We start from the raw sequence: 23989 nt of genomic DNA, 5'->3' as shown, positions 1-23989 counted from the left end.
ACGTCTCTCACGGAGTCCTTTAGTGCTGCAGGCAGGCAAGGAGTTCAAATAGGCACAACTTCAGTTTTTTTATTTCTATATGATGAATTCTGCATTATTGAGTGATAAGAACAAGTAATCTGATGTCCTGTAATCATTAATAATTTGAGATACAATAAATAAAATACGTTTTTGTACAAAGTATCGGTATCGGATCAGTATCGTAAGTTCCACCCTGAATATTACTTGGTATCAGATCGGAAAGGAAATCAGAGGTATCGCACATCACTAGTCGCCATGGCAGAAATGAGCAGAGAAGGGCGGGCTCGCAGCACAGGTGCAAGTAGCAGAAAAAATGTGCAGCCACCATGTGGTGAAAAAAGGAATTACACATTTAAAGCCAGGATTTATTTATTCAGACTCAGAAAGTGAGCCATAAATTATACATAATTAGGCTGAAGCTGTGGGCCACATGAAATCTGACCGCGGGCCAATCCGGACTTTGGACCTGCCTGTTTTAGACAGATGCATAATATCAGATGTGCAGTGAACATAAAAAGAAAATATCGTCAGATGCATCGACCAGCTGAAAGTTTACAGTGTCATCCTGATGACACTTTAATGAATGAGGCCATATCTCGTTTCAGATCAAACATTAAGTCAGCACCATCTTATGTTTGTACTGTTTGTCTAAAAGCTTATTTTCCTAATCAGGTGAAAATCTGCAAAAGAAACAATTACTCAAAACACCAAACTGTAGCTCAGCAGTGTCTAACTGGTAAATTTGCTCACATGTGTGATGAAGCATGTAATGATCACTGCAGCTTTCCTGTTGAGAGAAAAAAGGAGTATATCTGTCACACGTGTCACAGTTCCCTCAAAAGTGGACGCATGCCAAGGCTTGCTGCTGTCAATGGTTTAGAACTGCAGGATATTCCAGCTGAACTGTGTGATCTCAGCATTCTGGAGAGACATCTGATTGCCAAATGCATCCCATTTGCTAAGATTATTCCACTTCCAAGGGGCAGACAAAGACTCATACGTGGTAATGTGGTGAGTGTACCATCTGAGGTCCATCTGAGGTTCTTCTATGTCAACGGTGGTGCAGGAACTGGAAAGTCACATCTGATTAAATGTATTCACTCTGAAGCATCAAAGATCCTGAGCAGACTGCCTGCTAATGCAGAAGAAGCTGACATATCAAATCCAACTGTTTTACTGACTTCATTTACCGGTACAGCAGTTTTTTCTATCAATGGCTCTACGTTACATTCCCTGCTCAAACTACCCAGGAGTCTGAAACCACCCATTCAAGGACTTGGTAACCAACTGGATGAAGTCAGATTTGAGCTTATGAATGCCAAAATTATTGTTATTGATGAGATTTCGATGGTTTCAAAACCCCTTTTTGCTTATGTGGATGCAAGACTGAAACAAATCAAAGGCACTCAGAGACCTTTTGGTGGAATAGCTGTTGGGGATTTTTACCAGCTGCCACCAGTGCGACAGTCTAAACCTCTGTGTGTTTACGATCCAGAACAGATTGACCTATGGCAGGAACATTTTCAGATGATCGTCTAACTGAGATCATGCGCCAGAGAGATGATGTTGCCTTTGCAGAGATGTTGAACAGGATTAGAGTGAAAGAAAAGACAGATGAGCTTTCTCAGTGCGACAGAGATTTGTTGTCAACTGTACCACAAGAATGTCCAATTGAGGTCTTACACATCTATGCCACCAACAAGAATGTGGAATCCCATAACACAGATACGCTCAAGAAGCTTCCTTCAAACATTATAATCATCAATGCAGACGATTTCCAGAAGGATAAATGTACAGGCAGAATGGCACGAAGAGACAAATCATTTACATGTGGGCGAAATGATTTACCCGACACCCTGAATGTTGCTGAAGGAGCTCGAGTGAGGCTGACCAGAAACCTGGACACACTAAACGGTTTGGTCAACGGTGCTTTTGGGATACTGATAAAGGTGGTGAGATCTGAAAATGATGGACACATAATTAAACTGAGGCTTAGAATGGCCAACCGGCAGTCTGGAAGAAACAATCGCAGTGCTAATGCAGCATCTGATGATCTGGTTTATATTGAGAGAGCAGAGGAGAATCTGAAGTTTAAAGGCGCGGTACGCAGACAGTTTCCTGTAAAGCTAGCATTCGCCTGCACAATTCACAAAACCCAGGGTCTTACAACACAGACAGCTGTAGTTTCAATGAAGAACATTTTTGAACCGGGTATGGCTTATGTTGCTCTTAGCAGGGTGACGTCTCCCAGTGGACTGTATTTACAGTCTCCTTTGTCGCAGACAGTCTTCATTTGGACAGCTACACCATGTCTCCTACACAAACTTTCCTCACATGGCCAGCAGAAGTGGTGGTGGAGTTGTTGTGTATTTGAGGAATCATTTTCAGGTTCAGGTAAAACAGTATCTGCATAATGTCACTGATCTTGAGTTTTTAGTGTTGAAGATTCAGGCTCCATTCCCTGCGCTCATTGCTGTTGTGTACAGACCTCCAGACTACAGTCAGTTTATGCAAAACGTGGTAAGTCTTTTCGATTCACTTGAAATAATGGACTGTCACCCAATAATTGTGTGTGGAGATTTTAATGAAAACCAGTTACAGAGTGGAAGAAAAGAGATTCTGGAGCAGTTTCAGTTGAGCGGGTATTCACAGCTGTTTACTTCTGCCACTACAGACAAGAACACCCTGCTTGAGCTCATTTTTATTTCTCAGCGACAGCAAAGTCTCCATTCAGGTGTCCTGAGAACATATTACAGTTACCACAACCCTGTGTTTTGTGTCCTGTCCTCAAGCCAATCATGAAGTCGTCTGGTGAGTTTTGAAACAATTACAGATCATGTTTGTTACAGAGTTTACTGTTTGTAGAGCATGAAAAAGATTTTTCATTGATAATGAATGGCTTCCAAAAATTGTCTTCCCTACTCTGTCTGTAAGAAGACCCTTTCTTATTGCAATGTTATTAATCATTTCACCAAATCATGGCTGAACTTCATGCAGAGCAGGGAACATCTGCCTTCTGTTATCATGCACCTCTGATCTGAAATGTGCTGCAACATTTATTAAACCAACATCATTTATTTTTTTATACTCATGTTATAAATGACTAAATCTACTCTTCTAAAATGCATTTTTTCATTGATGTTAATTGTCCTTTTTGTTGATATTTTATTTAACTGTGATGTATGTATCTCAACAAATGAGAGCTTCCCCTCAAAGGGCTTTCAAAGCATTAAATAGTAAATAAATAAATCCCTGATAAATGCAGGTATTTATTATGGGTCACATTAGTGATGTGCGATACCTCTGATTTCCTTTCCAATCTGATACCAAGTAATATTCAGGGTGGTATCGACGATACTGATCCGATACCGATACTTTGTACAAAAACGTATTTTATTTATTGTATCTCAAATTATTAATGATTACAGGACATCAGATTGCTTGTTCTTATCACTTAATAATGCAGAGTTCATCATATAGAAATAAAAAAACTGAAGTTGTGCCTATTTGAACTCCTTGCCTGCCTGCAGCACTAAAGGACTCCGTGAGAGACGTCTGTCTCGCCCTAGCAGCACCTGTCCCTCTCATCCTCTTCAGTTCGTCTCAACATACGCTCCTCATATTGTGTGATATGATTTACTCTCTGAGGTGTTTGACAAGGTTAGTGATGTTGCCACAACCATACATGCCAACCCTCCCGATTTTTCCGGGAGAATACCAAATTTTAGTGTCCCTCCCGAAAATCTCCCGAATTTTTCCCGATTTTCCACCCGGACAACAACATTGAAAAACCATATCGCAGAATTCATAGCGCGGCCCAGCCAATTCCAGTTTCCAACAATGGCGGCAGCGCCTTAGTTTTAATATTACTCTTATTTCTCTTTCTGGGTCGCAAAAAAACTTTTAACATATTTTCAGGTGAGAATGCAGCTGTGTAAACTTCAAATATCTGAGCCGACCGACACATCGTTTTCAAACCCCCCGCGGTCTTTCGCTACTCGGGTTAAACATGATATATAAGTCACTTTGATAACTTAAAAATGTTATTGTTTGGCTTTTTCAGTGTTTTATTTGTTTGTGAGTAAATCGGTTTGGCTGAGATTAAAGTTATTAGATTAGATTAAATTAAATTGAACTTTATTAATCCATCGGGAGGGTTCCTCCGGGGTTTTCACACAGCTGAATAAACATCAAACAGAAAATGATTAAACAGAAGAGTTTACGTCAGCGCCCGGTTATATTTTAGATAGCAAGGAGCAGACGGCTGAGTTTCACTCCACTGAGGGAGCTCGTGACGTACTACCCGGCTTTCTTTAGACTCTGAAGGCCGGGTCCTCAGGTGGAAGCAGCCTCTGAATTTGGACACCCCCGCTGTTGACATTTAATGTATTTTATCCGATAAATAAACACTGTAAAATGTATTTATCACCCCCCCCCCCCTTCCCCAAAACAGTCCTTTTGAATGTCTCCCTAGTATGGCCACAACACCTCACTCTTGGAGCCCTTTTTTGCCACATGTATCACAAACCACGTCTCAGCTGTTTGTGGAGGTAAAATACGTCCGCACAATTACGCTCAGCCATTGTCATGAGTGCGCGCGCCAAGGGGCTGCGAGACATTTATACAGCCGTATTTTGCACATGACTATGAAAGGCGGAAGAGGAAGTAGTTCCTTTGAATGTAGACAATCCAAATGTTATAGTTTCTTTCCACTGTGTTGCTGTTAATGATAAACTACACATTTACTCTAAATTACTAAAATATCGATATTTTAATGTGAGAATTGATTCTAGAACATAAATGATTGGTATCGGAGGAATCGATATTTCAGGATCGATCTGCACATCACTAGGTCACATGCATAAATACAGACAATTATATGTTCTTTATTATAATAGATTTTGTAGAGTCAAAGGTTTTTTTGGTGAATGAGTTTTTGTTGATCATGTTTTACAGGTAAAAAGCTACCAGAGATTTTTGTAATAATACATTTAGTGGAGAAAAAATATTTTAGAGCTAAAAGAATATGTATAAAAACTGATTTAGATATAAAAACAATTTAACTTGTTTGGGTAAATAGTGGATTAAAGCCCCCTCCTAATTTTAGTCTGTAAGTATAGCAAGCTGAATTCATACAAACACACAGCTCAAAATCTTGATTTGTAGGATGCACAATAATGATCATGTGATTATTATGGACATTTAAATAACAATCTATTGAACCATTACACATATTCTTTATAAAAATTACACAACCTCAAAATGTGAAAAAAGAAAGTGTTTAAGAAGATAAATAATGAAAGTGTGTTTGTATGAATCCTGCCTTAGTATGGGGTGTCAGTAAGTACATAGGTATAGAAGAGGTGTAACAGTGATTTTCAACATCTGTGCTTAGACTGCTCTAATATATAGATAATAGGTCAGACATATAAAGTCTGTTTGAAAAGTTCATGAAAGCCACATCCAGCGATATGTGTTTCTGTTTATCATTTTAGAACTATAACATTCATGTTAAGGAGTCTACAGTTTACAGCTACTTCATGATGGATTTCACCCTGTTCACAGCACTCTGTGAAAAGCTGTTAGAGGTAAAATTAACCCAATTAATACCTCATCATAAGTCACTCTAACACAGGGCAGTGATTATTTTTTAATGTAATTTATTCCACAACAACGGTCTTTATTTTATCCCTGTTTCTTTAAATATGTGCATCGATTGTTCAGCTGTGTGACTCTCCATACCTGAAATATATTACAATGTGGGCTTTATTTCATCAGTATTTTGTAGTTTGGTACCATATTTATCATCAAATCAGGAAACTGTAATTGAAAAAAAAGAAGCTCTTGAAAGTTACGTGTGTCATATGTGGCTGTAGCTCAGGTGGTAGAGCAGGTCAGCTACTAATTGGAAGGTTGGTGGTTCGATCTCAATCTGCTCCAGTCTGGAGCATTCCAAATGTCCTTGGGCAAGATACTAACCCCGTGTTGTAGTGTTTTATTACAGGCACATCCTATGTGAGGGTTCTGTTTTCTTGTTTAGTAAACTTCCTGCCTTTATGACCCTTTTGGTGAGCAGGAGGTCACACAAACGCACCCACAAACACACACACACACTCATGTGCACATGCATACACGCACACACACATGGATGCTCGCACATGCGTATACACACACGCGCACACACACACACACACACAGTGTTTTAACCTTTTGTGACGATAGGGAGGTTTTACAACGGGCAGTTTTTGCTTCTCCTCTACTACTTATGGTACATTACAAGTCATATATCTTTAATAATTCATATTTTAATTATCAATGGTCAACACTTGAAGATTCTCTTCTGAACAAAACGGTCTAATGGTGTGTTCACACCGAACGTGATAGACGTGACCAGAGTGTCAGGTTTACATGTAAAGTCAATAGAAAAGCGTGATGCCGCGCGATTGTGGGTCCAGCGAAAATTCAGAAGCAGATTTGCGTCGCAAAAACATGTCAAACGCGTGTCAAAGTAGCGCGTCTGGCACATTTGACGCGCAAATAAAAATACACGCGTCAGTTTTTATGTTGCATTTTGTGCATTCGCGCGTGTCGCGTCTACTGCTCGAGTTGGAAAAATCTGAACTTCTGCGTCAATTCGCACCGAGACAACCAATCAGGAGCCTGGTGACGTGACTCTGACCTAGGTCAAAGGGGCAGGTCCAGCCAAAGCCCTTCATACTTCATTCAATATGGAGGAAAGGCTAATCAACGCCGTAGCAAACCAGTCGGAGCTGTACGACACCAGCTGCTTTCTGTACCGAGACAGGAACAAAAAGGACCGAGCTTGGAGGAATATTACGTTAAATTGAAAACAGTTAAAAAGAAATATCCCCGTTCAAAAATGTCAGGTGATAATCTCATTGACTTATGGAGTGATGATGACATCATCACTCCTGGAGGGAAAAAGGCGCACAAAAGTGGCAGGCAGACGAAGAAAAAACACGGCATAATGATGCTTTTACGTTTTGAAATCTACAAAGGTTTGCACTGTGAGAATCAACTTGTGAGAACTGTGACTAATCTTCATGTGTGTGTGTAAAAAAAAATAAAGTGCATAAAGTGTGTGGCGAGGGGCTAGTTATTCTGAAAAACCCTGAGGGAAATGGGGGACCACTGTATATACTTTCTCTATGAGTCTCCAGGTGAAGGCACAGCCATGAAGTCGTCCACTAGACAGTCCCAGATGGCCGTTGCTACCTGGGGGATGATCTGGCACACCGTGGACACACTGACTCTGTAACTGAACGCGATGGTCCTGAAGGAGTCCCTGGTGGCAAGGAACCTGGACAAAATTGTTCAAAATTAGTATTATGTGTACTGCAGTTACAAAATACAATATTCAAACTCCAAAATACTTTTGTGATGTCAGATTTAAATTACAAAACATAAATCTTACATAAAACATTTTGTAATTATAAGGATAATTACATAATATATATTAGATATAATATAAAACAGTCAGTTGTGTTTTGTTTTAACTTTATCATATCATAATTTGATTGGTAGCAACTTTTACCACTACAGTGAGCCAATCACTCATAATTCCTAAACATGTCAATCAGGTAGGAATGAAGTAAGACATTAATAGAAATAAAGAGTTGTATGTAGCCCTTTCCTTGCATAAATCATTGTTAATATTTTTGAAAAATTAACCTGTGATAAGACAACATATCAAGATAGAATATGCTGGATAGAACCATATAACTAAAGATGAACCAAACTGTTCACAATTTTATCTAACTCTCAGTTTTAAGAAAGGCTGGTGACCCCTGTTATAGAGTCTGACAGCTGCGGGGATTATATACAAATATTCAACTATACCAGAATTAAACCAGGTCTAAATAAAAAAAAGGAGTGAGTATCACTACAAAGATTAACCCACAGTGGTCCTCATACCACAGTTTGATATCAGCAAACACCGAGAGCATACACTGATATGACACCACAGCCTTGCTATCAATGCAAACACTGATAACATAGCATAAATCGAATTAAATCGGGACTTGATGAGATCTTTTGAGTAGGGCTAGGCGATATGGCCTAAAATCCATATCGCGATATAATTTGAAGCATGTGTGGTAACGATATATCACGATATATATTCTTTTCTTCTGTATAACATATTTTCACACAAAAAATCCTTTAATTTTCTCAAAAATCGAGAGTGTGCCTTATGTATGAATTCTGGTTGTGCTTACTGACCTCGAACCGATTTTTGCGTGCAGAAATCTGTTACAAAATGTTTTAGTACAACTTTGGTAATCAGCACTGCTTGATGGATTGTCAGAGCATTACGGCTGCCGTAGTGAGGAGCTTCGCGGAGTAATCTGGGTCCAAAACTCTGACCATTTCAGGTCCCAAAGTCAAATGAACACTAAGAGATAAAAACGGTGTAAATTCATTCATCTTTAATTAAATCATCAGCGTTGCTGCTTTATCGGGTGTAACAATTAAGTTTTACATCCATGAAAACAGAATTTATTAAATTTAACAGAGTTAGAAGTTAACAGGAAGTTAGCTCGCTAGTTTACACCTAAACATTTCATACCATGTTCTGACAGAGACTTTTGAAACTAATTAAAACGTACAGCTCTGCTATCACTTCCAACATAAATGAAGACAGAAAACTAAACAGCAGTAGCGTTTGCAGAGTTACTGAAGTTGGATTACCTGGTATATAATGATGTGCTACGTGATCGCTAGCGACACAGCTATGTTAGTATAACATTAGCACAGTGAAGCTGGAGGATGAACGCCAACTTTTTTTCCACTCATTAAAAGTTAACGTGAGGGATTCTGGTGGTCAGGGACAAATGCAATCGCATAGCAAGATGCTATACACGGGCCAAACTTCAGTCAGGAGAACTGAGATTATTCATCCACAATACGAGGTTAGTTATTAATATACTGCAACAACATGGGAATAGAACAGCTGCGAGAGAATTCAACATTAATGAATCAATGTTATGGAAGTGGAGGAAGCGCAGTTTTTGGCTTTCCCCATAGTTCAAAAGTGCTTCATCTCTTTGCTATGACTGTCGCCCGCCATAATTTGTAGATGATAATGGTTTTAGCCATTGGTTTTAGCTGTTTTGCTTTGACCAAAAACAGGCGCAGCTTGATGACATCATCAACATGCACAGTGATCATTTTTTGGATGTGTAAACACCCATAACAGTAAAATTGTTAATAAATAAACAAACAAACTAAACTAACCCGCATGCCTGCTTTCATAAGTCTTTTGTACTTTATGTTTGATTTTAATAAAAATCGGCACAAAGGTAAAGCAGTCAAAGGACACTTGCATCATTATATACACGTATACATGTAATACATATAATAACAGCAATGCCCAAAGTACAGTTGTGACCTGTAGTGGGTAATATTTAATAATATAAATATTTTTGTTATTATTTTTTAAATCGAGTCTGTACTCCCGTTCTCGCTAGTCCGGACTTCGTAAGTTCGCACGAGAGTCCGGACTTCAGGAAAACGCTCTTCTCTTTGTCGACATCACAGAGTTTTTACTGCCGTTCTCTTAATTTAAATGGATTACTGCGAAACTACACAGACAAGCTGTTAGTGTTTCTGGGCTAAATAAAGCAACCTACTGGAGTAATTACATAATTCAGCTTTCGTTTTTGGGCTTGTTTGTTTTTTTATTTGTAAACAAAATCGGGTTGGACACCAGTAACGCATCGTCTACACTGCGTGCGATTTGCACCACCGACCGTTGGGGCGCTATTCACAGAATATATTACCGGTTTCGTGCCGGTTTACGCGTCTTCTCTCTTCCTTCCGGTGCCCCGCTTGCCCCACTCCCTCCCGGTGCTAGACCGTCGGGCTTGGCAGTGGGAGCGTAATGGCGGTCCACCGGGGACCCTCTACGAAATGGCTCTTCACCCGGGAGCAGCTCGAAAACACGCCGTCTCGACGCTGTGGAATAGAAGCAGACAAAGAGCTCGCTTACCGACAGCAGGCTGCCAACTTAATCCAAGAAATTGGCCAGAGACTCAACGTGTATCCTTTCTGAAACGCTGAGTTTTGCCGGACGGCAGGCGGGCTGTCTGTAGTTAGCTTTAGCATAGAGTGGGGCTCGAAATGAAATGCTTGTTATATTTTATATTGTGATTGTGTAAACAGGTGTCCAATGGTTCGGTATTGTATACATAGGCCTGTCTGATAAGATGAGCCATTTTAACTCCTCTCACAGGACGTTTGTGACCCGCCGGAGGTGATGAGGCCCGCTAGCTAGCTTAGCTATTGTTTGGCTCGTCAGTCTGTTGTTTCTATTGTTAGCTTGTGTCTACTAAAAGCAGAGATAACTGAGTACTGATATTAGTCGTATGTGTGTTGTAAACATTTTTGCCACTCTACACACGATTCCAGCCCACATTGGAAATGTGGGCTTTGTGTAATTATGAGTGTGTTGACAGGGTTTTAACCCGCGGCCTCACGTTTTGCGATCTCCAAGGCCTTAGCTCAGTACTAAGCTTCTAATCTAATGGCGTTGTTTATTTGCCTGTGAACCATCCATGAGATTTCCTTAACCGTTCACTCAGCTCTCAACTAATTATCAACACTGCTATAGTTTATATGCACAGGTTTTATATGATCCACTCCTTCACCAAATTCAATAGAAATGTAAGTATCGCTGCGTTGTTGGCTGATATCACAATCACCTTTGCCGCAGACTAGCCAAACTGTGTTTTTCCTTTCCTCCCTTGTATAGATAATTTCCCAGACTACGTTGTTCCTGGCAGCTAAAGTTGAGGAGCAGCCCAGGAAGCTGGAGCACGTCATTAAAATAGCCCATGCCTGGATTAACCCACAAGATCCCCCTCTGGACACTAAAAGCAACGTGAGTAAACTGTGACTGCTCTGGAGCTTATGATTTTCCATACTTTGTAAGTCACTGTTAGTGTTTCACAGACCTTAGTGTGGTTTTTAGAGGTTACACATGGATTGTACTAATGCTGCGACTAGTAGAAATGTGAGGCTGAGGTTTTTTGTCTATTTTTTTTTTCTTTTCAATATGTGTCCTGCTGATCTATTTTATTTCAGATCTCTTATTTAGCTCTGGAAAACTTTAACACATGTTGATCACTAGTTCTGAGGTTTTACGATCTCTCGGTTTATGCCAGTATATAATCTTCTAAACCAACTGTGTGCCATGAGCTGAAAGGAAACGGTCTTAAAGGTTGAGCACCTTTGTCCATGGTCTGATTATCCTATCATTACCTTGTGAGATTGGAAATGACAATATCACTACTGGGAGTGAGCCTGGGTCATTTGGGGGTTATGTGACCGTTAAGGTAGTCCTAGCTATCCTTTATAATGCATACTACGTGGCCCCAAGCACAAAAAACGGTGCTGTTCCTAGAGAAAGAAGAGGCAGAGACATACCTGGAAGTTTATCTCACTCCCAGTGTGAAGTGAATGTTTGCTGGAAAGCCTTGCTCACATATGGTTGGTGACTAATTCCAAAGCGTAGGATGACATCAGCTAAATAGACAAAATGGCTCTTAACATTTGTCTGCCTCTGTCTTTTGGACCTTTCACCCTTTTTAAATGTATTAAAAAAAAACTTGCCCGTCCTTCTTCTCTTCATCGGGTTCTAACCATGTTTATACTAGAGTCTTTCATTGGTTTGGTACAACTGTTCCCCACAACCACATTTATATAAAAGCAGGTAGATGCATAACCATTATTTTTGTTTGCATGTGAAGGCCCACTCCTGTGTGTCAGAAGTGCCAGATGTCGACATGGCTGAGTAGATCAGGATAATATTAATTTAATGTGAAAATGAGCTGGAAAGGCCTTGATTAACAAAGTGATTACTTTGAGCACTGTTGTCTGGTGAAAAGCAGGCGACACTCATGAGATGTGTACTGGAGTCTGTGTGGATCGCTCCATTTGTTAGGTTTGACCTCTGACTGGAGGCAGCGATGGCAGGCAGCAGACTGCAGCTTTTTGTCTGTAAAGTAACCGCAGCTGCAGTTTGATGTCTAGAATAAACATATGTGTTGTCACAGCTGACTCTGAAGTCAGAGACTGATGTGAGTTAATTACTGAATTTGCTTAATTTAATCAAATGCTTCTCACAGAAGTAGCCTCTGTTACAGTTCGCTGAGTGTCATCATAGATAATGTTTGAGTATCAGAGACTGTTAAACGTGAGTTGCATGCTGAATTTTCTTAATTTTATCAAAAGCCTTTCAGTCTTAGTTTGTTGTACAAGAAAGGACAAAGATAATTTGGTTACCATCCAAATTTTTTCATGTTTTGCAGCATGGCTGTTTCTTTTGTTTTTCCTCTCTATCATAAGCCATATTGGCTTTTTTGAGGCTTTAAACTTCCATTTACTTAAAAGAAAATGTAATTGTTAATGATGATTGGGTGGGCTTAATTCAATCTTGACTGTTAGCACAAGGTGACCGCCACAAGTACACAGAAAAACCCATGCAAAACAGAAACCGACACACATCAAACTTTTAAGTTTTTGTATAAACGGGTCTGTGTATGTCAGCGTGTGTGTGTGTCCACCAAATTAAACCAACTATATCTAATTGGGTTCGCAAAGAAATGATACTTGGCTATAATTTATACTAAAATTCTTACTGAATTACGAAACTTCTTTACAACAGCATCGATACCAACAGTGCTGTCTTTTGCCTCAGCTTTCGACACACAACTTCACACAGCTCCTCTTCTCACTAACAGCTGAAGTAGTTGACCTTCATAACACTGAACAAGAGTTCAGGAGGAATTTCAGAGGTCAGGAAAGTTTCCATTTCAACATCATTGAAGTATTAAACAGTTCTCATAAATGTTAACCTGGAAGGCGCACACGTTAGCATTAGCCATTTACCTTTTAGCAGTTATCTGATAGCCACATTAGCCATCTGTTAGCATTAAAGTAACAGCTGGTGGACTGCAGGTCGTGCTGGAGTACTGAGCCGTGGCAGAGTAGATTACAAACACTGATGGGTCGCTGGCTTTGTGAAGTAGCAGGCGATCCGTAGCTGAACTAAGTAGAGTCCAGCGTGTGGAGAACTAATCCGAGCAAATAATGAGTGAAATCCAGAGCAGAGCAGGAATCAGATGGGTTTCAGGTCTGATGAGCAGAACTGGGGATGTAAAGAGCTGCAGCAGAAATGAATTCTGCGCCATTGCTCCTGTTGTTGCAGCATGGTGTCGACACCTTTTCATGGCATTGAAAATGGTAACGAGTTTGAAATTCGAGTTTTGTGACATCCCTAATGTATAATGCTAACAGGCTTGCACCATTAACATTCCTGTCCACTGATTGTATTTTTGTTTTGTGTGTGCGCTTCTAAAAATGGATTTGTTTGTGGTTGTCGAGGGTCGTTTTTAATTCTTCACGGCTTGATCTGTTTCAGGCATTCCAGCAGCAGGCACAAGAGCTTGTAGCACTGGAAACAATCGTGCTACAAACTCTGGGTGAGTACAGGCTGTGCTGCACAGACTGCACACACTTTCTTCTGTCCTTGGTTTTCCTGGTTTCTACAATAGACCAGTGTAACACACAGAAGAAAATGACTAAAGTACCACACGTGCATGCTGACACTTTTTCACATATTCTGATGCAGCGTTTTTCCTCCCGTTCTGTTGAGCAAATGTAAAAAAAACAAACATTATTTCACTGATGTTCTGCTTCTGTATTTGTACCTCGGCCTGACGATCTTCCTTCTTGGTTGCAGGTTTTGAAATAACAGTTGATCATCCGCACACAGATGTTGTGCGATGTTCCCAGCTAGTGCGAGGTATTACCTTTTTCCTCACCTGTTACTTTTCAAGAACTACTGCTGTGTGTTATCAGCTTTGCTCTAAAACCAGTTTTTCTCTTGTTTTACAGCAAGCAAGGATTTGGCACAGACTTCCTATTATATGGCTACCAACAGGTTGTTATCCTGTTCCCATTATTGCACTGTAATGGCACACTATAGCTTCCTGCACTGCAGGGTACCCCTTCCTGTGTCCAACGCCCTGTTTGCACTTGGATCCTGGGAACCCCCGATGGGGAAGTACCGACCAGGCTGCTGTGTGCGGTGTATTGTACAAGGGCTCTGTGTTGGCACATAGGGGTTGAATGCACAATGTGGAGTGTAGTGTTGCTGTTTACCTCTCGAAGTTGTTTGGTACCGAGTGCACATGTCTTTAAAAAAAAAAGTCTCAAACGGTAGCCTGAATATAGATTGCCACTAAAGATTCTTAAACTTTTAGAGTTTCTTGGTAAGTACGGTTACTGTTCTTTTTAAATGTTTCTTTTTGATCTTTTTTAAATCCAGAGGAGCTAACAATGAAACGCCAAACTATACTGCAAACTGAATGCTTTTGTTCTAGAGGACTCCAGAGGGTCACTACGGAGTACTGTCAGGAATATTAGCTAGCTCGACAAAAGCTAAATCCCTTCTTCCTTCAGACTCTGTTCGTGCTCACATAACAGGGGGCACTTCATGCGTTACGTGACTCTTTTTCCACACAAGATGATATTTGTGAGCCCTGCCTTCTCCAATCAGTCTTAATCAGATGAAGGGTTAGCTTTAAACTGGATTTACCTAAACATTAAAACTGTCCCATACTCTAATTTTGGAGACACGGACGTTGTTTTGGTTTGTATATATCAAAGTGGAAATCATGTTGATTGGGGAAAAAAGTATATTAAAAAGGGCATTTAAGCTGATTTCAAACTAAAACTCTCAATGTAAGTCTCCTGGTTTTGTTACCATGGTGATTTAGCCTGGTAAAAAGACAGCCACTGTTGTGACATAAAAAGCTCGACATAGCAAACGTTTAGTTATTCAAGTTTTTTTGTTTTACAGATTAATAAAAGATAGACTAAGTAAAAGATGTGTCTAACACTTTAGGAGAAAGTAAGGCTAATAGAGTTGAAACATAATAAAGTGCAAATATATTATCTGTGGGCTTCAAATGCAACAATAGGCCTATTTTTTAAGCACATACTGTATATAAAAGATGGACATTGCTACCGTGACATAACCCATTTCTTTGCAACCCCATATTTAAAAGCTTCTGTTAGTTGGGCCTGTGTGTTCTGTTTGGAAGAATATAGACGTCATTGTTCGTTTAGCTTCCAGTGATTCAAAGACATTTGATGAATGACTTGTTAAGCTTGTTGGTACTTAGTACTGTTGGTGTGTAGCTAGCTGTGTACACACAGGGGTACATAAACTGGCTTTGACACATTCTTCCAACTAAAAACAACGACTCGTAGCTCAGTGTGGACTACTTATTGGCCTGAACTTTTAAGGGAGCGACAGCTGAGGTCACCACGAAAGAGGTGTGAAACAACATCAGGGGCAACGGCATGAAAAGCGCAGACAGTGGGCTTTGCGCTTCTCTGCAGCCGGCTGAAGGACACGTAAGAGGACAAGCAAGAGTGGCCCACAGACTGGTTGTGACATTAAACTGCTGTGACATGATGACTTCAAAGCTGCCCACAGGCTTTGTGGGGCAGTTTGCAGTGTAGTTTGGGTGTTAGGGTGTGGGAGAAATTAACTGTAGAAAACTGAAAGCGTAATCACTTGTCTTGGCTATCAACATCAGTGTTTCTCAGTCTCAGCGTGGCTACATTTGAATCGTCACTAATTTTATACTGTATATAAGCGCTGTGTAAAAATATCAAAACTGAAACTCTTTATTTTTCTTAAGAGATTAAGAAACGCTGTTGTTTTGTAATTTCCATCATTTTTACATTAACACAAAACAATAATAAAAATCAGTACGTCTATATTTATGTAATCATTTGAGACATTTAGGAACACAATCTAACAGATGTAGGTTTTAGACAGTGCAGTCCTGTGAGGTAAGGATATGTGTATGTGATACGAAGATAACTGAATCTGACAGTCACCACTGTTTGTCTGTTAAACAGTAAAATATATAGTAGATCATGCAAGTTGGTGCGCAGATCCGTCAGCTGACAGTCGTCTTTTGTGTTTCTTGTCTCCTGCAGTTTGCACCTCACCACCTTCTGCCTACAGTACAGGCCCACAGTCGTCGCATGTGTCTGCATCCACCTGGCCTGTAAGTGGTCCAAATGGGAGATCCCCGTGTCTACAGATGGCAAACACTGGTGGGAGTATGTGGACCGCACAGTAACGTTACAGCTGCTTAACGGTAAGAGCATATTTTGTTGTAGAAATTCACATCCCAGCAAAGTAAAGTCACACAGTTCGGACAAGGAAAGTGTCTTCTCAGCATTTTATAAAGCGCAAAAAGTTACAAACTGTTCTTTCTGATCAAGTATCTTTAAATGTGTTTAAAAAAGCAACATAAACTTCAAACACAATGTGTTCATCTTCCAACAGTGTGGTCTCTCTTCATCCACAGCTGCTGCGTTTTAGACAGATGATGAATAAGCCAGCCAAGCTGCAGTATTTTGGTTTTAACTGGGTCTCACTTTTAGCCCAGGCTCTCCCAGAGCTCCCAGCAGTAGTATATTACAGCATTGCCAACACTAAATTGGGTGTGACACAAGCGTTTACTTTGTGTGGGCCACAAAGTTTTAGCACCAGCACATTTCCATGTCTTGTGTATCAGAGGAACTGAGGAATCCGTTTCTGTGCAGACTGTAGATAAGATCACAATAAACACTTTTCTCTTTTTATTGTCAGACTGCTGCACGAGTACGTAACAGTGACCTCACCCACAAAGACTAACACAAATCGGGCTTTGCTTTTCAGTAATTTATTTGTCCTGATTTTACAGCACAGAGGTCATCTGATTAAAATCCCCAAACACACATTAAAATGTTGGCTGTGCTGCGATTTCTGCTTTGTTAACATATAAAATCACCCCTCAACCAAAGGTCCATTCTGAGCCAGGAAAACCCTGCATATGTACTACTTTCTAGTATGAGGTTTGACTTTATTTTACAGGGAACACTGAGGCTCTACGGAGCTGCAGCTCTATCTGGTGGCAGATGGCTGCATAACATTTAGGACACAACACCAGCACTGGGTATCAATTAAAATGTTTAATTATTAACATTTAGATTAAATGACAAGTACATCTGGTACCCAGGAGTGAGAATAGTGACTATTTGTCAAGTAGTCACACACACCTGTAATTCACCTTTAATCTGAAAATGTGGTGTCCTAGTTCTTCATAGTCTGGAGGCTCCGACTTTAAATTTAGCAACGTTACCCGTTTTCTTCTTTATCCCTCATCTAGAACAGAGTTGACACTGGACCATCGTCTTACTCGTACTTTAAAAGTTTCTTCTAAACAGCGAGCTCTTGCTTTTCATGTCAACAATCTGAATGGCCACATTACTGCTGTCCTTAGAATTGTTCATCTGCTTATTCAGTGCATCTAGTGTCGTATGTTCAAACTGCAGTTATACAGTCTTTCACTGTCCATCTGCAAGAGCTCTGTAGAGCCAGCTGATGGTTTTGCTCCATTGTCTTTCACAGAATTCAAATAATTATAGCGAGTCCCGCTCAGTGGATTTGTCCACCTTGTGTGTTACAATTGAGCCCTTGTTAGAGAGCTGGTAGAGCTGAGGCTGCCTTGTTTGTTTTCAGAGCTCACCCATGAGTTTCTTCAAATCCTGGAGAAGACACCCAGCAAGCTGAAGAGGATACGAAACTGGAGGGTAGGTGAAAAACATCAGACAGCACAGAACATAGGGCACAGCTGGTACTGTGGAGATTTGTATTGTTCGTATGTCATGCTGAGTTTGCCTTTTCTGTCTGCAGGCGATTCAAGCTGCTAAGAAGCCAAAGACAGAGGGTTCAACTGGGGACAGTGCCTTCCAGGGAACATCCTTAGAAAGCCTTCCTGGTGTCACCAACTCCTTTTTCCCCTCAGCATCAGACTCTACAGACATGCCCAACCTAAATACCATCACAACCCCGTTCGCCTCATACCAGCCACTGAACGACCAATCAAAGGCTTGCGGGTACGACCAGTTCTCCCAGCCCGCCCACTCAGACTTCACCCTGGTGAAGCCCAAACACAAAGCTGCAGGCGGGACTAGCAGCGAGCTCGCTGTGAACACCGCCGCTTTTTCGCGGCCACAGAAAGTCTTGACTCTGGAAAAGTACAGAGAGAAACACGCGGCCGAGCTGGCCTTGCAGAACGGCGTTAAGGAGGAGCCAAGCACAGATGTCTACACTCCTCCGGCGTTGTCCTCTCACCACCACAAGAAACGTTCTCAGCCGCAGCAGGCCAGCCAGCCGGGTGACAGGAAAGAAAAGCCCAGCTCTAAAAAACCTCGCCTCGCAGCTTCATACGCAGAAAACGGCTCGGCCACTAGCGAGGAGCTCAAAATGCGGATCAAAGTTTCATCGGAGCGCCACGGCAGCTCGGAGCAGGGTGGGGCTCTGCCAGGCAAAGACAAACACAGAGAGCACAGCAGCCACCGCCACTCGAAACACAGCCACTCGCACTCGTACTCCCTCAGCGCAAACAGAGGGGCAATAGACAACTCTTCCTTATCTGCCCGTACTCCCGGCAACCACTGCATCGAGGGCAGCTCCTCTGGCTCGTCTCGTAAGAGACCCCACCCTGATGCCGGCAGCCACAATCACCACCATCACCACCACCACCACCAACACCACCACCACTCGTCTAAGAGCGGCAGGACCTCCAAAGGAAGCCTGAGCTCGTCTCACTACTCAGACAGCAACCAGAGGATGATGGAGCACCACGGCCACGACGGAACCAACGGCATGCTGACATCTAACGGGCAGCACACTGACTACAAAGACACTTTTGACATGCTGGACTCTTTACTAAGTGCCCAAGGGATGAACTTGTAACCCAGAGAGTCCCCAGTGTTGTCTACAATAAGGTATTACCATGTTTATTAAAATTTTAAAAATGATTTTATTTGTCTTAAGTTATCTGAATTCTGCATCACCCTCAGTCGTGTCTACACACTGATCATTGATGATTCTTGTCAAACTGTCAAATGTCATAGAGCTGTGTACTACTAGCTTGCAGCGCACACTCAAAAATTGGATGTTTTTGAAATGCGGCTGAAAAAAGAGGTTTTTAAATGTTCTCTTAACTTGAGCTGACATCTATTTTTAACACAGATGTTTTTAGTCACAAAAGGGAAGACGCGACCATTGTGACAGTTTACAGTTCATGGTTTTTTTTGGTTTTTTTTGTTTTGTGGTTTTTTGTTTGTTTTTTTTTTCTTCCTTTTTTGTATGTTAAGACATTTTGTTTCACTAAAAATCTCAGGTCTTGAACTTTTGATAAAAGAACGAATCTTCCTCTGTTTGGGTTTATTACCTGTATCTGTGGAGATGTATCACCTCGTCGGTTTGCTGACAAAAACAAAGCGGCAAAACGTTGGCGTCTCTCTTAGGAAACACGGTCTGCATATATTTAAAAGAGCGCATCAACAGTTCCGAACAAATGAAAATGTGAGGGGAACTCCATTTGCCTATCGGGCCGTGCCTGAAGTTTTGTGCAGATTCACTATAGAGCTAAAATGAAGTTTACTTTACATCTGCTGTGAAAGTGCATTTAAGATATAGCGGCTGAAAGCGCAAAAAAAAAAAGGCCGTGTGATTGTACCTTGTCAATTACTATTCAGTATGATAAATGTTATTAACTACAAGAAAATACAGATCTCTAAAATAAGATTGTGTATATAGGACTGTAGTTCAGAATTAAACTGTTATTGGTTTATTGCATCAGTCCAGACCTCCTTCCATTCAATGTATCATGAGATCTAAAGCAGACTCTGTATTGATGAACATATCCTTGATTTGTGTATTGGGAGCCCAAATAAAGGTGTAAAAGATAACATGCTGAATTATGGAAGTGTTTGACATTTTGTTTGTTACGATGTTGTTACGATGGGACTAAATTTTGTTACTGTGGGACAGTGAGTTTGTGACCACTCCAAAATGGCATAGCTGCGACAAACCAGTGGCCCAAACTAGAGTACCAGGTCTGAGCAAAAGTTTAAGTATGAACAACTTGAAAAATTTCAGCATGCCAAAGAATATGAGTACACCCTTTTGAGCTATCTGTGTGATGTACTGTACTCCCCAGCCTACATTTTTATAGCAGACGCCTCCGAAGAGCCGTGCTCTGCGGGGGAGGCAAGCGGCTACAAGTACAGAAAACTGCTATGTTAGAGTTTGCCACAATGCATTTTCATCAAAACTGATTTGTAGCATGAAAACGGCATACTCTTGCACTCTGAAACACTGGAATAAGCTACGCACATGTAGGAACACAGACTGCAGAGTGCGCTCTGCATGAAAGAGATTCAGCCTCTGACACAAATACAAATCGAAATGTAGATCCTACAAGCGGCCTACGCCCACCAACCTCACATCAGTGCAGGAACACTAAACCAAAGCTGCATCCTAACAGTCCAAAAATGCAAAGGAAGCTAAGCTACACGACCTCGAGTCTGCACTCTTTTAAGGTAACTGCTAATCACAGTCACTAGTTTCAATCATTTCAAATGTGTCATCTGCACACCCATAATGGGAATGTCCCAGTCCACCGCACACAGAAGGAGCTCTATTGGTTTGAGTACAGTGAACTCACTGACATGTTGAAGAAATGTCTTTGAGATGATGTGAGCTCTGTGACATGGCACGTTTTCCTGCTGGAAGTAGCCATCACAAGATCTGTAGACTGTAGTCATAAAGGGATGGACATAAACAATACTCAGGTTAGACTGTGGTGTTTAAACAATGTTCAGTTGGTAGCAAGAAGCCACAGTGTGCCAAGAAAATGTCCCCCACACCATTACACCATCAGCCTGACCCATTGATACAAGGCAGGATGACTCCATGCATCGATAATGGTATTGTCCAATGTTGGTGAGTCTGTGCAAATTGTAGCCTCAGTTTCCTGTTCTTAGCTGACTGTAGTGGCACCCACTGTGGTCTTCTGCTGCTGTAAGCCCATCTGCTTAAAGATTTGATGTGTTCTGCACTCAGAGATGCTCTTCTGCATACCTTGACTGTTGCCTTCCTATTAGCTTGAAGCAGAACTGCCCCTTACTGGGTATTTTTCTCTTTTTGTGATGATCCACTGTAAATCTTAGAGATGGGTGTGTGAGAAAACCCCAGCAGCTCAACAGTTTCTCATAGCAGCCTGTCTAACACCAGCCTGATCTATTGTGCATTCTTCATGTTTTTCACTCTCACAAGGCTCCATTCAAAATGTAGATGTCAGTGTTTTTAAATAAATGATGTTATAAGTGACCAAGAGGTATACCATCATGCATCCATGTCAGGTTCAGGCCAGGGAGGGTAAAGTCTATTATCCAATCCCAAGAAGGACCCCAAACCCACAAAAGAAGTTAATTCTGGTGAGGTTCTCATTCCAGCGGCTCCTGCTGAACCTATAGTTTTCCATAGGATAACACTCTCAATGCAAAGGAACATCAGGCCTTTGCTTCGAATGGCTCATCATACTTCTGCTGCTGAACCACTGATGCCAGTTCAGAATGCTTTAAACAGTGCTGGAACTGCGGAAGAACCAGCGAGTCCAGGAAAAGACTTTGATGTGGTCACACCAGCCTGTGTAAAAGACATCAGGGTCACCACAGTACAAAACACTGCTGTGGCTCTATATTCACCATCTCTTTTTGGCCCTTCTGTTGGACCATTTATCAATATTACAGAGTTCTCCAAAGACCGTCGAACCAAGAGAAAACAAAAAATGTCTCAAAACTTATCAGGCTCACAGATACTAATGTATTATATTTAAGAAATAGCTAAATACATTCTAAATAAAAATAGCAGTTAAATTTTGTCTACAGCAAATACGAGAATATTTAACCTCAAGTACAGACAGCACATTCAGATTGAGCTGTTGTACTAAGTAAAATTACAGAAATGCAAAACCTACAGTAACAGTAGTAGTTGTGCAGGAAAGCATCCCGTTCTTCAGGATGACTTCTCATCTTATAGGATTTTAAATCCCTGTTAAACAATCATTGGAGACGGCTTGCTCCTCCATGAGCTCGAATCTGGAGGTTTCTTCCTGTTAAAAGGCAATTCTTCCTTCCCACTGTCACCAAGTGCTTGCTCATGGAGGGCTTTCTAATTGTTGGGGTTTTTCTAACATTGTGGGGTCTTTACCCCACAATATAAAGCACCTTGAGATGATTGTTGCTCTGAATTGGAATTGTAAATGCAAACTGGGATTTGAAATGTCCCAGAGCAATCTGTAGTTTCAGGGTTTCAGGGTTACTAATTGCTGCATTTTGCCTAGACCTAACAAGTGTGCTTAAAAACATATTCTGACAAATGTTTGTTTCTGCAAGCCGGACTCAGTTGAAGCTGTGGTGGAGCGGAGGTGTTCTATTGGATTAAGATCAGGTGATTGTAGTGTCCATTTGAGTGGCGTTGTTGTTGTCATGCTCAAGAACCCAGTTTGAGATGATGCGATGGCACCACAGTGATGACAACTCGCTATTTCCACAAACTGTAAAACTAAAGATGGATGGAGCTCCCGGGTCTGAAAAATGAAGCTAATTTCTTCCTGGAAGGCCAGCAGGGGGCGACTGTTCTGCTTCACTGGAGAGTTCAGTTGTATGGACGTCTCTTTGGCTCTGTAAACACTTTGTTCATCAGTTCATGGCCTCAGTTGCTACTTTCAAGTCTGTTTGTAGGTAGCCTGGCTCCTATTAGTTGCAGAAAAGGCTGATAATGCTCTACCTCACCAACCTCCCGGATCTGTTTTTATCTTCAGTTTTGTAGGCAGTGCTGAAACACCAGTCTAAGTCCACTTCTTTTCCTTTTACCCATCAAAGTGTTTAAAGAAATTAATAGTTTGCTCCTCCATCTTGCCAACGCCCACTGTCCCCTCAAGTCTAAACAGCCCTAAAACCTCGTCTGATGTTATTAAATCAACACGAAGCACTCGGGATGGCCTTGACTCACTGTTGAATTACAAAAAATAAATAGTAATGCAGTTTTTTTTCGTTTTTTTTTTAAAGCGTTTAAGCCCTTAATTTTGGCCTCTAAAGCACACATAGCATGCAAAATGAAAAGAACTGCCAAATCATGCAGATGGTTTAATCCCAGCCTCATAACATTGGATTTATTCCCCATTGAATTTAAGCCTTCGCTGCATTTGAAGATAAAACAGTCATTTGTCAAATGCCGCCAAAGAAAATTCTCGTCAAAACGGGAGCACATAATGACCGTGTCCTGCTGTCTGTCTGCTTATATATGGCAGACTGATTAATTGATTGTTATAGGCTAACAAACAAACAACACTGATTACATTAACTGACCGCAGTTTTGTCTTTTAGTACAGGCTCTAATAGAGTGCTGAAGTGATTAGTAGTTGGGCTGCTCAGCTGCTGAATTAGTAATGTTAATGGGAGTAATGAGACACGGAAACGCACGCTGAGTCGGTGCACGAGCAGAGTCGCTGTTTGTGTGTTAATTGTCGTCTTTCTTGCCGTTCCGCTTTTGCTTTTCTTGCACGGGGAACAAACAGAAAAGCCCGCATTTGACAGTGAGACCTGCCATTTTCGGTCCCTTCAAACAAACCTCGAGGGCTCGTTTTGAGGTTTAGCTCCGGCTGCCCTCGCAACACCGCTTCAGCGGCTCATTTGTGGGTGGAACATAAATCCAGTTCTTGATAATTAACCAGCACCCTCGGAGCAGACGCAGCGTTTTCACCAAGTATTACCTTCTAATTTTAGCGTGGAAGACAATGGGGAAATTCAGCGGGAGGACGTCAGTGAAAATTCAACCATCTGGACATTCTCGCATACTGGTGGGAGGGTGATGATTTATTTTCAGCAACCTCTCGAGCTGAATAAGAGACGCCTACCGCTTGAAAATCCGCAGAGAGGAAGAGATATGAGAGCGGCTTTTGTGAGCAACAAATCCCTGAATTAAGAGCCATCTGAAAGGAAAACACCATCCAAGCTCTTA

At 41.2% G+C, this 23989-nt stretch overlaps 1 protein-coding gene across 1 annotated transcript; it reads left to right on the top strand.

The window, feature by feature from the left end:
• Nucleotides 1–9541: 9541 nt before the first annotated feature.
• On the top strand, nt 9542–19881 carry ccnt2b (cyclin T2b). Its single transcript, XM_006795710.2, has 9 exons — nt 9542–10080; nt 10623–10704; nt 10793–10921; nt 13463–13523; nt 13784–13846; nt 13939–13984; nt 16060–16223; nt 17633–17703; nt 17807–19881. Exons 1-9 carry the CDS (start codon nt 9923–9925, stop codon nt 18869–18871), a joined length of 1839 nt encoding a protein of 612 aa, XP_006795773.2. The 5' UTR covers nt 9542–9922; the 3' UTR covers nt 18872–19881.
• Nucleotides 19882–23989: the final 4108 nt, after the last annotated feature.

This window comes from Neolamprologus brichardi, chromosome 23 (assembly GCF_056152115.1).
Source record: "Neolamprologus brichardi isolate AB-2024 chromosome 23, ASM5615211v1, whole genome shotgun sequence".
Classification (NCBI taxonomy): domain Eukaryota; kingdom Metazoa; phylum Chordata; class Actinopteri; order Cichliformes; family Cichlidae; genus Neolamprologus; species Neolamprologus brichardi.
This window is presented reverse-complemented; position numbering and strand designations above follow the sequence as displayed.